The sequence below is a fragment of the Balaenoptera borealis genome, assembly GCF_965194805.1.
Source record: "Balaenoptera borealis genome assembly, chromosome: 5".
NCBI classification, from domain to species: domain Eukaryota; kingdom Metazoa; phylum Chordata; class Mammalia; order Artiodactyla; family Balaenopteridae; genus Balaenoptera; species Balaenoptera borealis.
In genome coordinates, this window is record NC_138862.1 from 39,157,356 (window position 1) to 39,175,165 (window position 17,810).

The following is a 17,810-nucleotide window of genomic DNA, read 5'->3' on the forward strand; positions in this document are numbered from 1 at the left end:
CTCAACGTTTAAGCTGGATTGGCTATCAAAATAATACTTAGCCAGTAGCCAAAAGTCACAGAGTAAATCATTGGCTCAGGAGAAAAAAAAAAAAAATGGAAGCAAGTTTGTAATTTATCTTTAGGACTGAAACTCAACTCTAACATTAATCATTTGGTAATGTTTCTATTTGTAAGTTTATGGACACACATGTGGCCATATTAGTGAGGAAAATATGTGATTTTTCACAATGGGCTAGGTAGCAAACTATTGATATAATCTACTTTTAAATGGAGTTACCAAAATAAATGGTGGCACGTTTGATGTGATCATTATCAACATCTTAACAAAGGGCCCTGATTGCTACAGCTGCATGGATCACATGGTCTGAAGCCATCATTAAAGAAATCAAAGTACTCATTACCCATTCCAGTTTGGCTGTTGCCACTAGTTAACCTGACCACAGCTTCATCTACAACATATACTAGAAAACTGAAAGAAAGTGTGCAACTTTAGAAGGGTGAATTGTGTGGTTTCTTACTCCTCAGAATATGTTTCAACATATAAGAAATCTGGCATAAGTTTCTTCCTAAATGAATATACCTTTAATACTGGCTATTTTACCAGTCTGACAGAACTAACATATTTTTCTTCCAATACCCACAGGAACATATTTAACAAATGAAGCTAAAGGAGCTGAAGATGCACCAGATGCTGACACAGCCATTATCAATGCTGAGGGCAGCCAAGTCAATGCTGAAGAGAAAAAAGAATATTTCATTTAAGATGCAGGCCGAGATTCTGAATTTTACTTACCAGGCTGGCTGCTGGAGAAAACTGGCTATCATCTTTCAGAATTCATTTCTATCATCTTCTGCTACCTTTATTAACTTCCATACCGTACTGCTATCAGTAGCCAGTGTATACCAACAATCAGCTGTCGAAAGCATCATTCTTTAATTACTGTACCATCCATAATGCAGGACATTTCTTACTGCCTAAATTCCACACCATTGCTCTTTTAACATACAGTGCTTGAATATACAGCCTTAACAATGTTAATCATCTCCTTGGATCATGATATTGAATTGTTTTTATACATTGAAAAAAATGTATGCAGAGGTTTTTTCCCCCTCATTTTTTGTCCCCTTTAAATCAAAGACCTTGTCAGTTTACCATTGGACAGCTTTCACAAGTAACAGGATTAGGTAAAGACCTAATGTGCTTAAGTTCAATCAGATGTTAGAGGTTTACGATGTTTTCTACATGTCTATATTCAAAGACATGTTTTGGAAGCATATGCCCTAAGAAACACAAACTGAAAAAAACTACTGTAGTATAGATTCTGGAGTGTTTGAGATTGTACTGGTAAAGCTGTATCAATTCGCTATTTAAAAATTTAGTATTTGATACAGGAGCCATGTATGTGGATTGCAATCAGGACATGCTATCTTATATAATTATATAGATCTTACCATTAGGTTATTTTAGCTTCATATACCAATAAATTGTTACAAACATTTTACTGTTTTGGGAATCACAAAGATTTCATTCATTTCTCTAATTTGATTCTGTGATTTATTTGCTCCACAAAGACTCACCTGCCTAAACAAAATTGAAATATCCATAGGGCACAATTTTGAGACATTTTAGTATCTGTATATAGTGCATATAATAAATCCAATTAAACATTATTTGATACATATTTAACTTTTTTGGCTGTAGGTAATTCAGTCATGAGTAAGCATTTTCTAATGTCCATTATATCCCTTTAGATATTACTTAAACCAATATTATAAGTAGGTAACATGTATTAGTATTTTTGTCTGTATGTCCTAGCACTGTTCAACAACAAATTTTTCTAGTTCTTGTTAATTTTTATTTGTTATACAATGGAAGCACAATGTTATAAGGAAAGGTAATTTTAAGCTAACAACCAGTGCACAGCCTCAGGTTTTAAATTACAACCACAGTTGAATAATAATCTAAAAATAAACTCTTAGTTTGCTAAAAATTTTCAAATTTTAATTTGGCAGTTCCAGAGCTGCTTACCTATGTTGGTTTGCCAAAAAGAAGTGTTTAAGATATGTTTTCTGTATAAATGAACTAATTCTTTATATTAAATTCCTGTCTATGCATTTTGTGAGGTACAAACTTATGAAACAGTGAGTGATAGAGAATTTCTGCCATGCTTTTAACTCCAAGGTGAAAGTCTCTTTCTCTGGATTATTTCTGAAATTTTGGTGTATTTAACCATTAAGAAATGCTGTATTCTTAAATATGACACAGAGTCTATCTAAAGTCATATTATTTCTCCTAGTAAAATGCGATACTACTAGATTAGTGCTCATTAGATTTACTATATGCTAAAGATTAAAAATCCAGTTAGATAAAAATTATTTTCCCATTGACAAGCACTGCACCTTTAAGAAGAAAACACATATGACAATATGGTAGCTATACTTGCGATGTCTGAAAGCATGATGGCCTCTGGTTTTAAAAATATTATCTTGGAATTTATTTTTGGGAAATGAGAATGGTTGAGTATGACATCATGTATTAATATCAAATGAAAGACAAGGGTGCTGTATCTTCGATTATTTATCAGAAAAGTATAAACCTTTTAAGGACAACGTTAGAATTTTTAATTTTTTTTTATCGTTGAAGCATATATCTTGTTGATTTCTTACAAGAGAAAAAGGACGATGTCAGTCAAGCAGCACTTTTTCAGAATATACAGAACATAAATAATATGATGTGGTTGAGTGTTAACATAATAAATCATATACAGTATGACATTTTAAGGAAATAAGTCTGCATTGATGTGATTGCATGCTTGTTTTTACAGTTCATTCCATACCATCTGTGGAAAAATGCAATAATATGTTAATATAGTATGGTAGTTTGAGAGAATCAGGTAGGTGCTACTAGACACATTGAAACTAGAATAGGTTTATAAACTGTTCATACCTTTCAATGCATAATCTTTAGAAAGATTCCACAAAGCAAAATTCATCCTGTTATTACAAAATGGAAAGGTTCTTATTACAGAAGTAAGTTGTATAAACTGCATCATCAATTACTATTTAGAGCCTAATTTCAGGATGCATTTATAAAATTGCTACTCTTCATCGATGTTGTATTTACATCCCTCTTCATTTCATCTGTATTCTACTTGGCTCCAACTGCTAAACTGTTGCTAAATAACTCAATCATTATTTATAGCACTGCAAAATTAGAAATCCAAAATTGGTTGCACTTCAAGACTTTTGACTCTTTTAACACTTTACAGTAGTATAAAAACTCATTGGAACTCTGTAAATGAAACTAACTGGTATATTATGATGTGTGAGCTCTAATCAAATATTTTGACAGTTAAAATAGATAGATTTGAATTAGGTATCATTTCAGTTACTGAAAGAAAACAGCAGTGGTATTATATTTTCCTATCTTAAAAAATTTTTTTGATTTTCACCAAACGAGATAAATTGTAAAAATTCTGTTCATTTCTATAAAAATCAGAAAAAATATGAAATAAATTTCTAAATGAACCATGCAAATTGCCATGACTGAAACATGCACACTTATATGCCCAGAGAGCCATAGCCACAGAACACAATGGAAGGAGTGTGCACACACACACACCCCCCTAGTAGAATATGGAACATTATTCTTTACCAAAAGTAGCTATTCTCTGCCAGTGTACTGTTTACAGTGTAAATTGTCCTCCATCAAAAAAGTGTAAACAGCATTCTTTTTTTCTTGTTTCCATTTTTGAGTGTCCTAGATAGAACGATTATCAAAATTAGGAAGAAAAAGGAAAGTTTGTGAGTGCAAGGGCAAAGATAGAGAGCATGAGCACAGTAATGTGTGTGTGTGTGTGTGTGTGTGTGTGTGTGTGTGTGTGAGAGAGAGAGAGAGAGAGAGAGAGAGATTCCAACTTGTTTTCTTTTACCAGAGAATCCAAGAAGCAGTTTAAGGAACCTGATATTGGAGTTTAATCTAGAAACTGGATGATCTCATATTGATTCAAGATGCTTAATCTGGCATTGAAACCCCACAATTAAAATAACAAATAGAGAAAGAAAACTAACTTTCCTAAATATGGCAAAAGAAGCTAACACCTCATTTATTTTTATTTCTTTGTAAAAGTATAAATATCTCAATTAAAGGGACAGGCTCACTTGTAATTATGTACTCATGATTGTAACAGCATTGAGATTCCATATAGGCCCATGTACAGCAGCTGTTTGACGGTGATGGTTCTTCCATGTAACATAACAGTTATCGTGTAATTTAGTGCCACTTATTGCAAAGTGTTACCAAGGGGAACAATTAAAATACTTTTTCTTTGGATATAAGGATAATTGAATGAATGATAAATATGAAATTTCATGTTACATTTTTTAATTGTGGAGAAAATGCGAAACCTCATATCTTACTGCAAATTCCCCATCACATTGCTAATTACTGAGAGCCCTCTAAAAATGCCCACTATAATCCCCCTTTGCAAATGGTCATCTGTGAAGAATATACAATACAAAACAAAAAAAAAAAATGAAAAAAACAACGGCGACCACAGCAGAAATAAATGAAAAACGTAATGAGAATTACTGAGTAATGCTTTTTATTAAGTGGCACAAAGTACACACTAAAAACTATGCAAAATATAGGTAACTACAGTGTACGTACATGTAAGTATCTTGTACTTGCTGTGTATGGATGTTGGAAACCCATGGAATTATAATATGCATTTTGAATATTGGGAAAGAGGAAATCTTAGTGTAGATAGTAGTACTTGTTTTGAAATATACACTGGCAATATTGAAATACACTCAGTGCAATATCTGCTATTCTATTGCTGGATACTTAATGCAAAGGGATTTTAAAAAATTCTTCAACAAGATCTAAAAGGTTGCTAATCTCCACCTCCTGCATATTAAAGCATTAATTAAAAATACAAGTGACATAACACGTTAAGTTTTTCTTAATCATTAACGTGACACAATAAAATTATCTGACCTTTTTTTTAGAGTTACTGGAGAGAAAGAGATAACCTGAGTTTTCAACTTTGATGCATATCTAATTGAATTTGGGGTTCTTAAACTTTCTTTGAAATGTGTGTATGTTTTAATGGATTGTGGTACTTTTATTACAAGTACAAATTTATTCAATCAGAGAGCATAGGTTACCTTTAATAGTTAGAGTCACTATATCTTAATGGAAATTTTTAATATATTTTCTTTTTCTACTCAGTCTTCCCTTTCTCTCTCTATTTCACCCCAAACATGCCCTTTGCACTTATACCCTTCCAAAGGCAATGGATTGAAAGTAGCAAGATTATAAAGAGAGCTAAAGGGGACAACATGTAAAAATGGGTTCTAAACTCATCAGCATTTTTATGTATTGAGATATTAATATTGAATGCAATAGTTATTGGATAGAGCTGGTAAATTTTCTGCCATGCATACTTACAATAATCCTTCTACCTCTCACTTTTAACATGGGCTATGATACTTCGAAATAAATAGAAGAAATAATTATTTACAAGATATCCCAGGAAGCACTCTTTTGCAACTATCCTAACAGTCCGCTCCCCACCCCCTGGGAAATCTCAAAAGCCAACTTTACTTTCAGTGTACTCAACGGTGTATGGATCTGCATTTGTTTTTCCTTTTCTGTCATTAACTTTTCCTATAAGCAAAATACAGTAACTTTGTAAGGATAGTTCCTCGCATGACTATTTACTATTTCAATGTGATATAATTGTGTTGATTTTAAACATAATTTAAATGGCAACACTTTGCAATCCAATCTGACATTTCATTTAATATTTGAAGTAAACAATTTCTTATAAATTAATGCTGTGCTTTTAAGTAAAAATAATATATGTGATTTATTTTTCCAAGAAGTGTTATCTATGTAAGACAAATATTTAAGCATTTAAAACTGCCTCCTCATTAACAAATAATCCCTGAATAATGAATGCAAAGTATTGCCACAAATACCCACTTTATTTTGGCTACATAGACATAATATGAATTTTTCAAATGATGTAATTTAATTATTCTAAAAGGAAATGACATTTTGAAAGCAGATTTTCCTTTAGGAAAAAGGAATACAAAAATTATCTCAAATTATGATGCTGAATCTATAAAATATGCTTAAAGTAAAATATATCTATGTTATGTGGTTATGTTACAAATAATATTTGGTGTAATCTTTACCATCTTTTCCATATATATATATATATATATATATATATATATATATATATCAAAAAATGTATGGTTATTTTGGAGAGAATGGGCCCAAATGTGAAAAAGATGTAAAGAAAAAACACTATTTTCCCCTATGAAATATACTGTATATTTCAAAAGAAGAAACTTAAAAGATATTTGTAGATTGCAGGGGCAAAAGAGAAACCTACCAGGGCTCAGCACTTAAGCACTTTTCCCACATCCAGGGTCAGAAGAGCGGTGATTCCTACACGGACTTTTAAGTGCAGTATGAAATGCCACGTTAGACTTCTCTTACACACAGTACTGTCAAACCTCAAATGTTTTCTTTCTTCAGATGCTTTTCCTTTTACATGATACTAGTAGACACTTTTCTCTTTATATTTGCTGATAGTGAAAGTTATATGCAATAAAATATTTGATGGTTGAAAGCAGTGGTCAGTTGGTTAAAAAAAAAAACAAACTGTGAAATGTAAACTGAATTATCTCTTTATCCTTTTTGCTTTTCTTTGTGTTTCTAACGTATTGATTGAGTCTCATAAATAGAAAGGAAAATAATTTAGAAAAATTTCAAAACTAGTACTCTTTCTCCTTACAAATGTATGAAATTAATCTCTTTACATATTTATTTAACTGTACCTGCTGTACTTATTGTAGATTCAATGATGCAGTTAAGTAGTAACCCAAGGATTTATGAGTTTGGATTACTGACCTATTTTCTTCATATTCAGTTCACATCAATATTTGCAAATTGGTTGTTTAGCTTTTTATTCAACCAAAAAATATTCCCTCAAGAAAGCTCCATTTTTATCATAAATATTTCAACATAACCAACATTGGAACAAGTCTGCCATGTTAAAAAGAATTTAAAGACTTATCTCTGAAAATGGTACCCAGAAATGCAGGTGTTCCCAGTAATGTAGCTTCAAAAATAAAATGTTCTATTCATATGACATGAAATTCATAACTTTTGGAAGGGTATATTTATGACAGCATAACAATAAATTCTGTGCTGAAAAGAAGATGCACCGAAATCACACATACTGCACAGAAGATAAACACAATTATTGAATCTACTGTTATCATTAACATTTTCAAAAACCAAAATGCATATTGTAATAGGTACATGACACTTGCATGTTGATATGCCTATATACTTACAAAGTATTCAATGTGTACTTAGTGGAGCTTAAGATATGTCATGTACAACTCATAAACATTCTTACAGGGTTCCCATTTGCACTTCATCTTTCAGTAAAGTCTTGTCAGAAAAAAATTGTCTGATACATACGGGAAAATAAAATTTGAATTTTAGTTATCTGTTGGACATTACTGAATTGTCTATTCATTTAGTTCATTTTCTTAGGGTTGTTAACAGACATTGAAAGGTGGAATTTCTTTTTTCCCACTGACAGATTATGAAAGATGTTACAAAACATATTCCTTTATGCCAAACATTATTTTGCATATCTTTTTTCAACTGCATACATTATCCATTCATTTTAGATTTCCTCAATGATGCCCATTTTCTTTGTAAGTTTCTAAATGGAAGTTTTAAAAATTAATCAGTAGTAAAATAAATGTTATATGATTTGTACAACATTTAATTATTGCTCCTTGGAATATATGAACCTTGTAATATGCTGAATAAGGGTTAAAAACAAATGTTGCTGACTTAAGGAAATTTGCTTGAGATTGCCAAAATTCTGTAAAGATAATTTTACAATCACTTCTGTGTGTTTACTAATGTTGACTAGGAACAGAAGCAAAAATACCTAAACCTTTTTTTTTTTTTTTAATTTTCACACTCTAACCAGTATTATATATTTCAACTACCTAAGATAATGCAATTAATAATATATCCATCCTAAGCTTATGCCAACAAGAATTTGAGATAAGCTTTTAAATTTATGGAGGATTTTCTTTGTGTCTTTGGAAGTTCACTTACCATAAGGTATTTTATAGTCTACTTTAAATAACAGATTTTGTTATACAGGGTAAGCCAAAGGCTGTACAAGAATTAGTGTTTGGGTCTGATATTTGTGTTAGACCATGAAATATTCCATTAAAATTTACCTGTAAATACAAGGTGAGATTTTGTATCTGGTTTATTTTATGAAATAACATTTATTTATTTTAATTCATTTTTCCTAGCAAAAGAAGCCCTGCGATACATGTTAGCAAATTTGATATTGTGTGGAAAAGCAATTTCAGCACTGAAAGAAAATGACATCTGAAGTAACACATTCATAGACACGATTCTTTATTTCTTTTAAAGTTACACAAAATGCCCACTCTTACTCAGCCTACCACTATATACGTATATGACACCCATGTTTCCTAGATAAATCAATTCCATGTTTTCATAATGGCAAGTGTTATTTCTGTCAAAATATTCTTTGGCATTTTTTTAATCAAAGAAGCATGCTGATAAACTTTAATTAATAATTGCATAGGAGTTTTAGCCTATGAGAGCGATCTTCATAATATGACAATCCTGGGATGATGCTAAAAATAACTGTACACTCCTTTAAAACAAGAAGTTCCAAGAAGTAGATAGTTTTAAAAGTTTTTCAAACCATACTTTGTTTTGTGAAATTTAAAGATAGTTTTTTTTTCTGTTTTGAAACCTAGCAAATAAAAAAAATGTATAGAAAAGAGATGAAAGAGGAAAATGCAGTTTCCTAGTTGCATTTTAAATGCCTCTTAGTGTTATGCTACATTGCATATTATTTAATCAAAATGTGACTATTGAATACCCACTATATATTAAATCCCTTACTTGATGAACTCCACCAAGAACTTGAATCTAGCATTTTATGCCTACCCCTTCAAAACCTGTTAATAATTAAATTATCCTTCCAAGTAATGACCATTTTCTGTATTTTTGGCATTGCTATGCTGGAGGAAGAAGTGGGGAAATACTAATTTTTTTTTAAAAACTGTAATTATGAAAGGTCTTATGACTTAAACTGAAAAATAGCCTATTTTTCAACCGTTGTTCATAGTCTCAAATTCAATGGATATTTCTATGAAGATTTTCTATTCTGATTTTTTAAAAATAGGTCTGTTTAATAAGTTAATACTTTATTATGCTAGAAAATTTAGGAAATTAACTCATCTTCTGAAGAGTGGCTGTAACAATGACCAGAGTCAGTACATAAAAGTCCTAAAAACATGTGTCCCACACATACTTACGGAAACTTTAATTCATTTTGTTTTTACTAAACTGGATCCTTACACAGATGGAGGGTGCATATAATATGAACACATAGCAGATTTAAGGAATACATATTCAGGTAGATTAGAGTTGGTATACAACAATAATGTAGTGTAGACCTTTTAAACTAATACAATATTTCTGGCAAGCAACATAATATTCCTGGATGTGGTAATCATTTGCTCTAAGATTTGAAAACATACTTAACTAGTAAAATTGGTATATCGTGAATATATGAGAGAATATCAGGAAATGAATTTTTTTCAATGTGTTGGGAGAAAAAATAATTAGAAGTGAACTGGAAAATTCCTGAAGGTAAGGTTTGTCTGTTTGTCAATTTCACCAAACGGGAACATGTCCTAATACCCTTCTGCCAGAGATCAGAGAAGCTTTGTGAAATGGGATCACAGAGGGTCAGCAGTCTCACAAACTCCTCAGCTCCATGGTAGGGGGATTTGGGGATCTAAGGACTCCTATTTTAACCACATAATCTACCAATGACGTGTTCATTTGCTTCAAAAAATAACTTTAAATTAGATTTGTTTTCATGAAAACATAAACCTATCAAAGTTGCACCTCTTGATATAAATTATTCATTCCTGTGCTTCAGGCTATTTCCTGCTCTTAAGCACCAAATAATACATATATTGTCTCATGTGACACTGAAGTCCTTTCTAGGGCCTGTAAGTAGCATAGAAGGCATTAGTACTTTTAATCATATTTTGCTTACAGATTTTCCTGCTAATCTGATGGAGTCATGTAAAACTGAGTGCACACACAATATTTTTCATAGAGATTGAGGCACATTTTAAGTCTAACCATGAACTCCAGACTAAGATTCTCTGCTATAATCTTGTACCAAAAGTCATGTCCACAGCTGTAGAAACACTTCTCATTCATGTTTGTCTTTCTTGCACCCAGCCACTACCTGTGATCTTGGTGCTAAGGCAGTGGCGTGTTCTCCCGTAACAGAATAAGAAATATATATTTTTGTTCCTCTGCCAATACTCCCACCCCCTACCCACACACACTCCTGTTTCTGGCAAAAATCACTTGGAATCTCCAGGAGAAATGACTGGTGGTTGAGGGCTCCCCGATAACCTCAGCATGGAAGCTGGTTGCCAGGGGAACCAACCAGGGATTAGAGTGTTGGAACTTTCAGTCCCAACCCCTGACCTCCAGAGATGGGAGAGGCGCTGGAGGTTGAGTCAATCATCAATGACCAATAATCTAATCTACTATGCCTGTGTAATGAGGCCTCCATAAAAAGTTCCCTGAAGTATGGAGTTCAGAGAGTTTTCAGGTTGGCAAACACATGGAGGGGCTGGGAGGGTGGAGAGCTTGGAGAAGTCATGCAAACTCCGTGCCCCTTTCCCCATACCTTCCCCTATGCATCTCTTCCATCTGGCTGTTCCTGAAGTATATCCTTTTGTAATAAACTGGTAATCTGGTAAGTAAACTGTTTTCCTGAGTTCTGTGAGTCATTCTAGCACATGATCCAAACTGAGGAGGGGCTTGTGGGGACCTCTGATTTATAACCAAGTCATTCAGAAGCTGTAGGTAAGCTGCCATTTGCAATTGGCGTCTGAAGTCAGGGGCAGCCTTGTGAGACTGAGCTTTTAACCTGCGGGGTCTTGCACTAACTCCAGGCAGTTAGTGTCAGAACTGAGTTAAACTGTAGGATATGCAGCTGGTGTCAGAGAACTGATTGGTGTAGGAATCGCCTCCCCCAGCCCTACCCCAGATTTGGATTACAGAAGTATGTAGTGAGAGTAGCGTTGTTTTTCCCTTCACCCACATGTGATTCTCTAAATCCAAATACCTTATGCTTCCCCAGAGACATAGAAGGAATATCATTTTCCCACCAGAAGATAATTCTGAAAAAAGTCTCCAAGCTAGCACCACATTTTACAAAAGAGGAGACGCAGGCATAATAAGTCACATACATACCTATTTAGTGGAAAAGCCAGATTCAGAGCATAAATTTAACTACTGAACTCCATTGCCCCTCTATTAGGTAATTTTTTTGCCACTGGGAACATAGATTCTCCTTTCCCCAGCATTATTTGTAGAACATTACCAGCAGTGTTCATCTGTCAGAGGCATCATCTATACTGCAGGGATCTAAGTCAGAGGCACCATTGTTAAGCTTGTGAGATTCTGAGCTTCTCTTAGTGTCCTCACAAATGAATGATTAAAATACAATGTGATGTAAATTGTATTTAATGAGGTTGCTGACAGTAAGTAGGAACCAAACCAGAGCTTTTCTTCTTTGTAAATGGTGGTGTATAGAGGAGAAAGGGACAGTCTGGGAACATGGTAATTCATGGAGCTAAGAACCCAACGACTTTCTACTAAGGGAGGCTTTGGATACTCCAGGGAAGCACAAAGGTGTTGGGAAGTGCATGGTGAAGATAAGTACATCTTCCCTGTTTATTGTACTAATTGATTTGGAGCTCTGGAGGCAAAGTTACTAAAATACCACTGGAAATGATCATATCATAGACAATCAAAGCCCAACATTACAAAAGCAGCAAATTCCATTTATTGAAAAAATAGTCACAGTTTGTCAAATATATAAATATGAATCTGTTTAAATACAGATTTATATAGTTAGGGGTCTGCTTACATTTATAATCTCGGGCAATACCAGTTCTCATGTGGAAGGACTTGTTCGTTGAAGCTATAATCCAATGCTTACCTTCAGGGCTGGTTTCATGGGTGGGTGACCAGTGGAGTTGCCCAGGACTTCAAACTCTGAATGGGGCTCCATGCTCGAGGTTTAATGCCCTGTAGCGGCCACCTTGAAGTACTTGATAATTTTATCTCAGAATTTGTGTTTTTTAAGTGAGGTCCAATGGGGTAATGGAGCACATGCTGGGGCCTGGAGCTTCGGTTCATGTGTGACTCTGCTTCTCACCACCTCTTTGCCTCCCCTGACAATTTCTCAGCTGCCCACCCCCCCACTCATGCTCAGTGACCACTACAGCCCACACCAGGCAGGGGCCCAGGCACGGGCATGGGGAGATTTGGGTCAGGATGTCCTTGCCGCACGTGCGGAGTTGCAGGACTGGCTGTGAGGGTCTGCACTCGCCCTGTCAATGTCCCTGTGCCAGAGGGAGTACGACATTAAATGGCAAATAAAGACCAGTATTACAGGTTAAGAGAAAGACAGTGCAAGACAGGAAAAACATTTTTTTTTCTGATTTTTGAACAAAGCATGTGACATTTTCATTTTGCAGAGGGCCCTGCAAATTATGTACCTGCTTACCATTTCAATAATACAGAATAATACATCGTTTTCAAAAGTATCTTTAGGATGACCCTTGACTATTTTCAGATGCCGTGATAATGGGTGTGTGGTAGGATATGGAATTATGATTTCTTCTCTTTCTTGGTTAAACATGCTACAAATTTTTTCATGTTTCTATTTCAGGAGAGACACACAGTTAATGTTACTGGTTCGAAATCCTAGGGCAGAAGTTACTCAGGAAATTAATGTTTTCTTTTTTTCTTTCTATGTTCTTAACCACTATGTGGACAATAAAACAACAACAAAAATGAAAGATGGAATACTCTTGAAAATAAATGATCCAAACCACACACATTAAATACATGGCCCAGTGCTATGTATATAACCCTGGGAAGGGACTTGGCTGATTATTTCCGATTATTTTCCAAGACATCACCTTAATGTGGCAATTGCAGCGGCAAAAAAAAAAAAAAAGTCAACAAGATAGCATAATACTAGATTAAATAATAAATAGCAAATAAAGTAATAATTTATTTCTCCTTTATGATTAAAGTTGAGAACCAGATGGAGCTTTGACTCCAAATCATGATCCCTGTGTTCTAATGAGATTCCCAGTAATGAGTAATGCAAACCATTATCATTGATCTTGTTGAAATGCAAATTGGATTTCACTTATTCCCCCTGATTACAACACTTCAATAATTCCTACTATTTTCAGATAAAATTATGTACGCGAATCTTTCTAATTTAATCCTGCCGTTAGAGCCCATTTAGACTCCTTCCTTTCCCTCTAATTCTATCTCATTATTCAGTTTTCTTAAAAATCTTGCATTCCATGAACACCTCATGTCCTTCAGTTTTTCCCTCATTTATTCAAAAAGAATTTTTAATCACTAGAAGATATCAGGCCGTTCCTCTGAGCTGGAGGTACAATGCTGAGTAAACCAGACACTCACCCTTCCTTTATAGAATATATCCTCTAGGAAGGAAAACAGATATTATCCAAATATTCACACAAATTAATATATAATTGCTAACTCTGATAAATGTTATATGTAAAATGCTATAGAGGATAAAAATAGAATGCTTCACCCGGTGGGGTGTCACGATCTGAGGAAGAAATGCTTGAGATGATATTTGGATGAATTGAGAGGTGTTAACCAGGTGAGCATAAGATGAAGACATAATCGAGGCAAAGAAAGCAACAAATGTTAGGAGCTGAGACAGGCTTTTTTTGGGAAAACATTTTTTAAAATGCCAGAATAGAATTACTTGACTTTTTATCTCTATTTGTATCTATTGCATGGCATGATTTCTTGCACAATCAGCATTACATGTTTAATCACCACCAACTATATGAAATGCATTTTATTGTATAATGTGTGCAAAATATATAAAAAGAAATATAAAAGACAGGGTCCATCCACAGAAACAGAAATCACTCTATATTTTTAAAGTGTGTTAGTTACACAGGTGAGAAGGCAAACAAGGGTGGAAGAGAACCCAGGATTAGCAGTATTAGGAAGCTGCTACCATGCTCTGGCTGGAGAGAGACTGAAAAGCCCAAAAGCCAGGACCTTCCACGAGGAGCTCTACGGCCATTGTGAGGCCCCCCGCACAGGATCTGGTAACTGTGAGTAGGAGAGGAGTCTGTCTGGCGGGTTCTCGATTCAAGGAGGAAACGCAGGTGTCCTAGAAAAGGAGTGGGAGTAGCATATTTTCTCCCCTTCTCTGTCTTCTAGACTTTCATTTGACCCTTCCAGGTGAAATCTGCAAGCCAGAGGGCAAGGAGGCTTGGAAATTAGAATTTGGGGGTCTACATAGCAGAGGTTTTCTAAGAACAAAGAGTAAGTTTACCAACACCAAATGTTTTCTGTATTTATAAATTTTGCCACCTAGTCAAGGAAGGTCATTCCTTGATAGTGATGATTAGATATCACAAAGACGGAAATAATTTTTAGTCCGACAACACTTGTGTTAGTGCACAGTAGATTTGAATCAACATCTGCATTATAGGGAAACATTAGCTCATAAATTATAACCTGTCAGATGCTTGAGGTTCAATATTATAAATATTCGATCGCTGTGGTTTTTAACTTATTTCATTTTTTTGAGTACTCCAACTATTCATATATGTTAAACCATTTTTATATATTTGAAGATTTTCCCAATCACTTTATTTAAGCAACAAATTTTACAGAGCACCTACTATGTGCTGTGGATTTTTCCATGTACTACACATATAAAGATGACAAAATCTAATCTATGTTCTTGAGAAGGAGAAGTAGTGGAAGAGGCACCCTTAAAGATATTCACAGTATACTGTTATTGGACACTACAATGAAAATACTGCAGTGTAATAATGAAAGAATCCCTATGATTGGGTGATGTTCCAGAAGAGGAGGTAAAATACTAGCTGGCCCTTAGAGAAACAGTAAAAGTTCACAAGGACGAGAGGATGGTAAAATCCTTCCCAAGCTCAGAGAGTAGTATTGGCAAACAGAGAGGCCAGTGAGACCTTGACATGTTTTAGCAACAGATCAATTTGAGTGTGGTGTTTATGGGATTTTTCTGCAGTAGTTGTAAAAAATGAAACTTAGGAGGGAGGTTTGGTTTTATTTGCCTGTGAAGGAGGGTGCATTTAATTCTGTAGGACATTTTGTAAGCCTTTATTTTTGTCTTCATTTTTTTAAATTGCAGAAAATTTTATTTTTCTTAACAAAGTCAAACGTTGAAATCTAATGTGCAGAATAATGAAATTGTAACTACTTTTGTGAATGCATTTGGAGAAGTCTATCCTCCTTTTTCACTAATCTTTTCTTTGCCAACCAGAACTAACTAAACCCTTCAATCATGGGATCTTTTAAAAATTATTGCTAGATACTAGAGAGTTAACAAATGTATTTAAGTAGATAAATGACTTTTTTTTTTTTTTTTAACAAAGAAAACTCTTATGGCAACAAAGAGGAAAAAAGAAAAGAGGAAGAGATCCATTCATTAACTTGTACAATAATGTTTACTGAGCCCCAGCCTTTTGCTAAGTGCTGGGCAGGGGGAACACCAAGTGACCAAGATTCAGTTTCTCCTTTCAATATATTAGTGAAGGAGACAAATGTAAACAGACAGTCACAGTTTATGGTACGAGAGTCTGTGTTTGAACTAAGTTCAGTGTGAAGTGGGAATCTTACTGCATCTTGAGAAATCAGGGAGACCCCTGGGGAAAGTGACATCTAGATGGAGATCAAGAGGGTGAGTAGGAATTCCCCTGATACAGAGAGAGGGGTCAAAGGAGGGAGAACATTTCAGGTTGATGGAGCAGCATATTCAAGGACGGAAATACAAGGCATTAAAAAACCACGGAGATTTGGGGGAACTGCTGTTCACTAAGAGTATACAGATTACAAGAAGTTTGGAGAGATGAATTCAGAAAAGTAAGCAAAAGTCAGATCAAGAATTTTTGTAAGTCTCATTAAAGATTATGTACTTTACCCTTGGATAAATCCTTTGTCATCAAAGTATTTGAAGTGTTCGGAGACAGCAAGAGTAGTTAGTCTACTGACAACAGGGACTTTCACATCTGCTGAGGGATTCCAACATTTTACAAGTAATAATATTTGAGTTCCCTAAAATTTCATTTTTACACATCACCAAGTCATAGGAGACAATCTAAGCTGAAACTAGCTCCACCCAAAGTACAGATGGAGAAATGTGGTTATACACTCCCATTCTTCCTCTCTCCAATTCTATTTGCCTGACCATTCATGGAGATAGCTTTACCTTCATACTACTAGTCCATTTACTTTGATCACTTGTACTTATTTACTTATTTACTTAAGAAGGTCCTCTCTTCTTTCTTTGTCAAAAACCAAAAATCATCTTTAAAGGAACTTTTGTTATCTTTGCTCAAAGCTGATAATATTCTTATTAATCCTTAATGCACTTCTCTGTTCTTTGTTGACGCAACTGAAAATTTCAGAAAGTGCTAAAGCATTTACATGCAATGGGGTGTGTTAAAGTCTAGGAGTGTAGCATATACTGAGGTTCCTATTGAACAGCAGAGATGCTGGATATCTAAAAATCCAGTATGTACTCAAGAAATATTTGTTGAATGAATGAATGGTCCATCCAAATTATTTTCTGTATTTCTGAAGGATGGTACCTTCATTCACTCATTTAACAAGAGTTTATTAAGTGCTTCCTGTATGCCAGACACTCTTCTAGGCACTGATCATATACTTATATATAGGGTTATATTTAAATCCGATTTTTGTTTATTTTGTGTGTGTTAATTATGTAATTTGCAAACCCATTTATAGAGAAACGTTGTGGGACCAACAAAATAATGACATTAGAGGCGTGAGGGTCCGAGCTGGGGACGCTGAGACAGGGTGGGCTGCCCGGGGGCCGGGAGCCCTGCCTGGAGGATAGGGCATCTGTCGGGTACTCTTTGGGGGTCCAGAGCATAGCCAGGGGCCAGATGCAGATCTGGATGTTCTCAGGTGGTGAGGGGTCGTAGAGAGGCTTGGAGAGTTCAGGGAGGGTGCTCTGGAGTAGACGGGCGCGGAGGACCTGGTATAGTAGGGACCCGGGTGAGGAGGGGTCAGGCCAGGGAGGCAATGACTTCGTGCACCACCCACCAGCGCACCGACTTCCGCTCCCGCCCCCGGAACGCGGAGGGAGAGCACAGCCCCGCGGGACTCAGAGCCGCACCTCCCTCCCCCGCCCCGCCCCCTCCGCTCCAGCAACGCGCGGCCGGTCCACGCTTCGCGCGCGCCTGGAGGACTGGGTGACCCTTGGCTTCCCGGGGCGCCGGCGCCCCTTCCCCCGGGATCCCCACGGACCGAGCGACCCAGCCCGCGCCTGCTCTCTGCGCTCCGCGTTGACCGAGATTAGTTTTTTGACTAGTGAGTACGAAGAAACCAGAAGAGGCTAGGAAACTGACAGATACAGGCTTTAAAGTGAGTGTAATGCGGAACTATGGTATACAAATTGTACAAAGAAGAACGGGAACACGAGAGGAGGAGATGTTAAAATGTGGTGATATCTGTGGGTTACAGTTGCTGGGTTAGGAAGTAGAGGGAGTGAGACGGAAAAGAAAGTTGGGTGTTTGAATTTCTGA

At 35.5% G+C, this 17,810-nt stretch overlaps 1 protein-coding gene and 1 long non-coding RNA gene across 6 annotated transcripts in view; both read left to right on the forward strand.

The window, feature by feature from the left end:
• The window catches only part of CADM2 (cell adhesion molecule 2), a 1,026,782-nt gene extending 1,019,237 nt beyond the window's left edge, over positions 1 to 7,545 (forward strand). For all 5 annotated transcript variants that reach the window (XM_082392431.1, XM_082392433.1, XM_082392432.1 and 2 more), the window contains one exon: positions 646 to 7,545. In XM_082392431.1, coding sequence (XP_082248557.1) covers positions 646 to 764 — 119 coding nt within the window. In that variant the 3' untranslated portion in view covers positions 765 to 7,545. The remainder of the gene's footprint in view (positions 1 to 645) is intronic.
• A 9,872-nt stretch (positions 7,546 to 17,417) lies between these two features.
• The window catches only part of LOC309628914, a 133,205-nt gene continuing 132,812 nt past the window's right edge, over positions 17,418 to 17,810 (forward strand). The window contains exon 1 of the long non-coding RNA XR_014244778.1: positions 17,418 to 17,595. This is a non-coding gene — a long non-coding RNA (uncharacterized lncRNA). The remainder of the gene's footprint in view (positions 17,596 to 17,810) is intronic.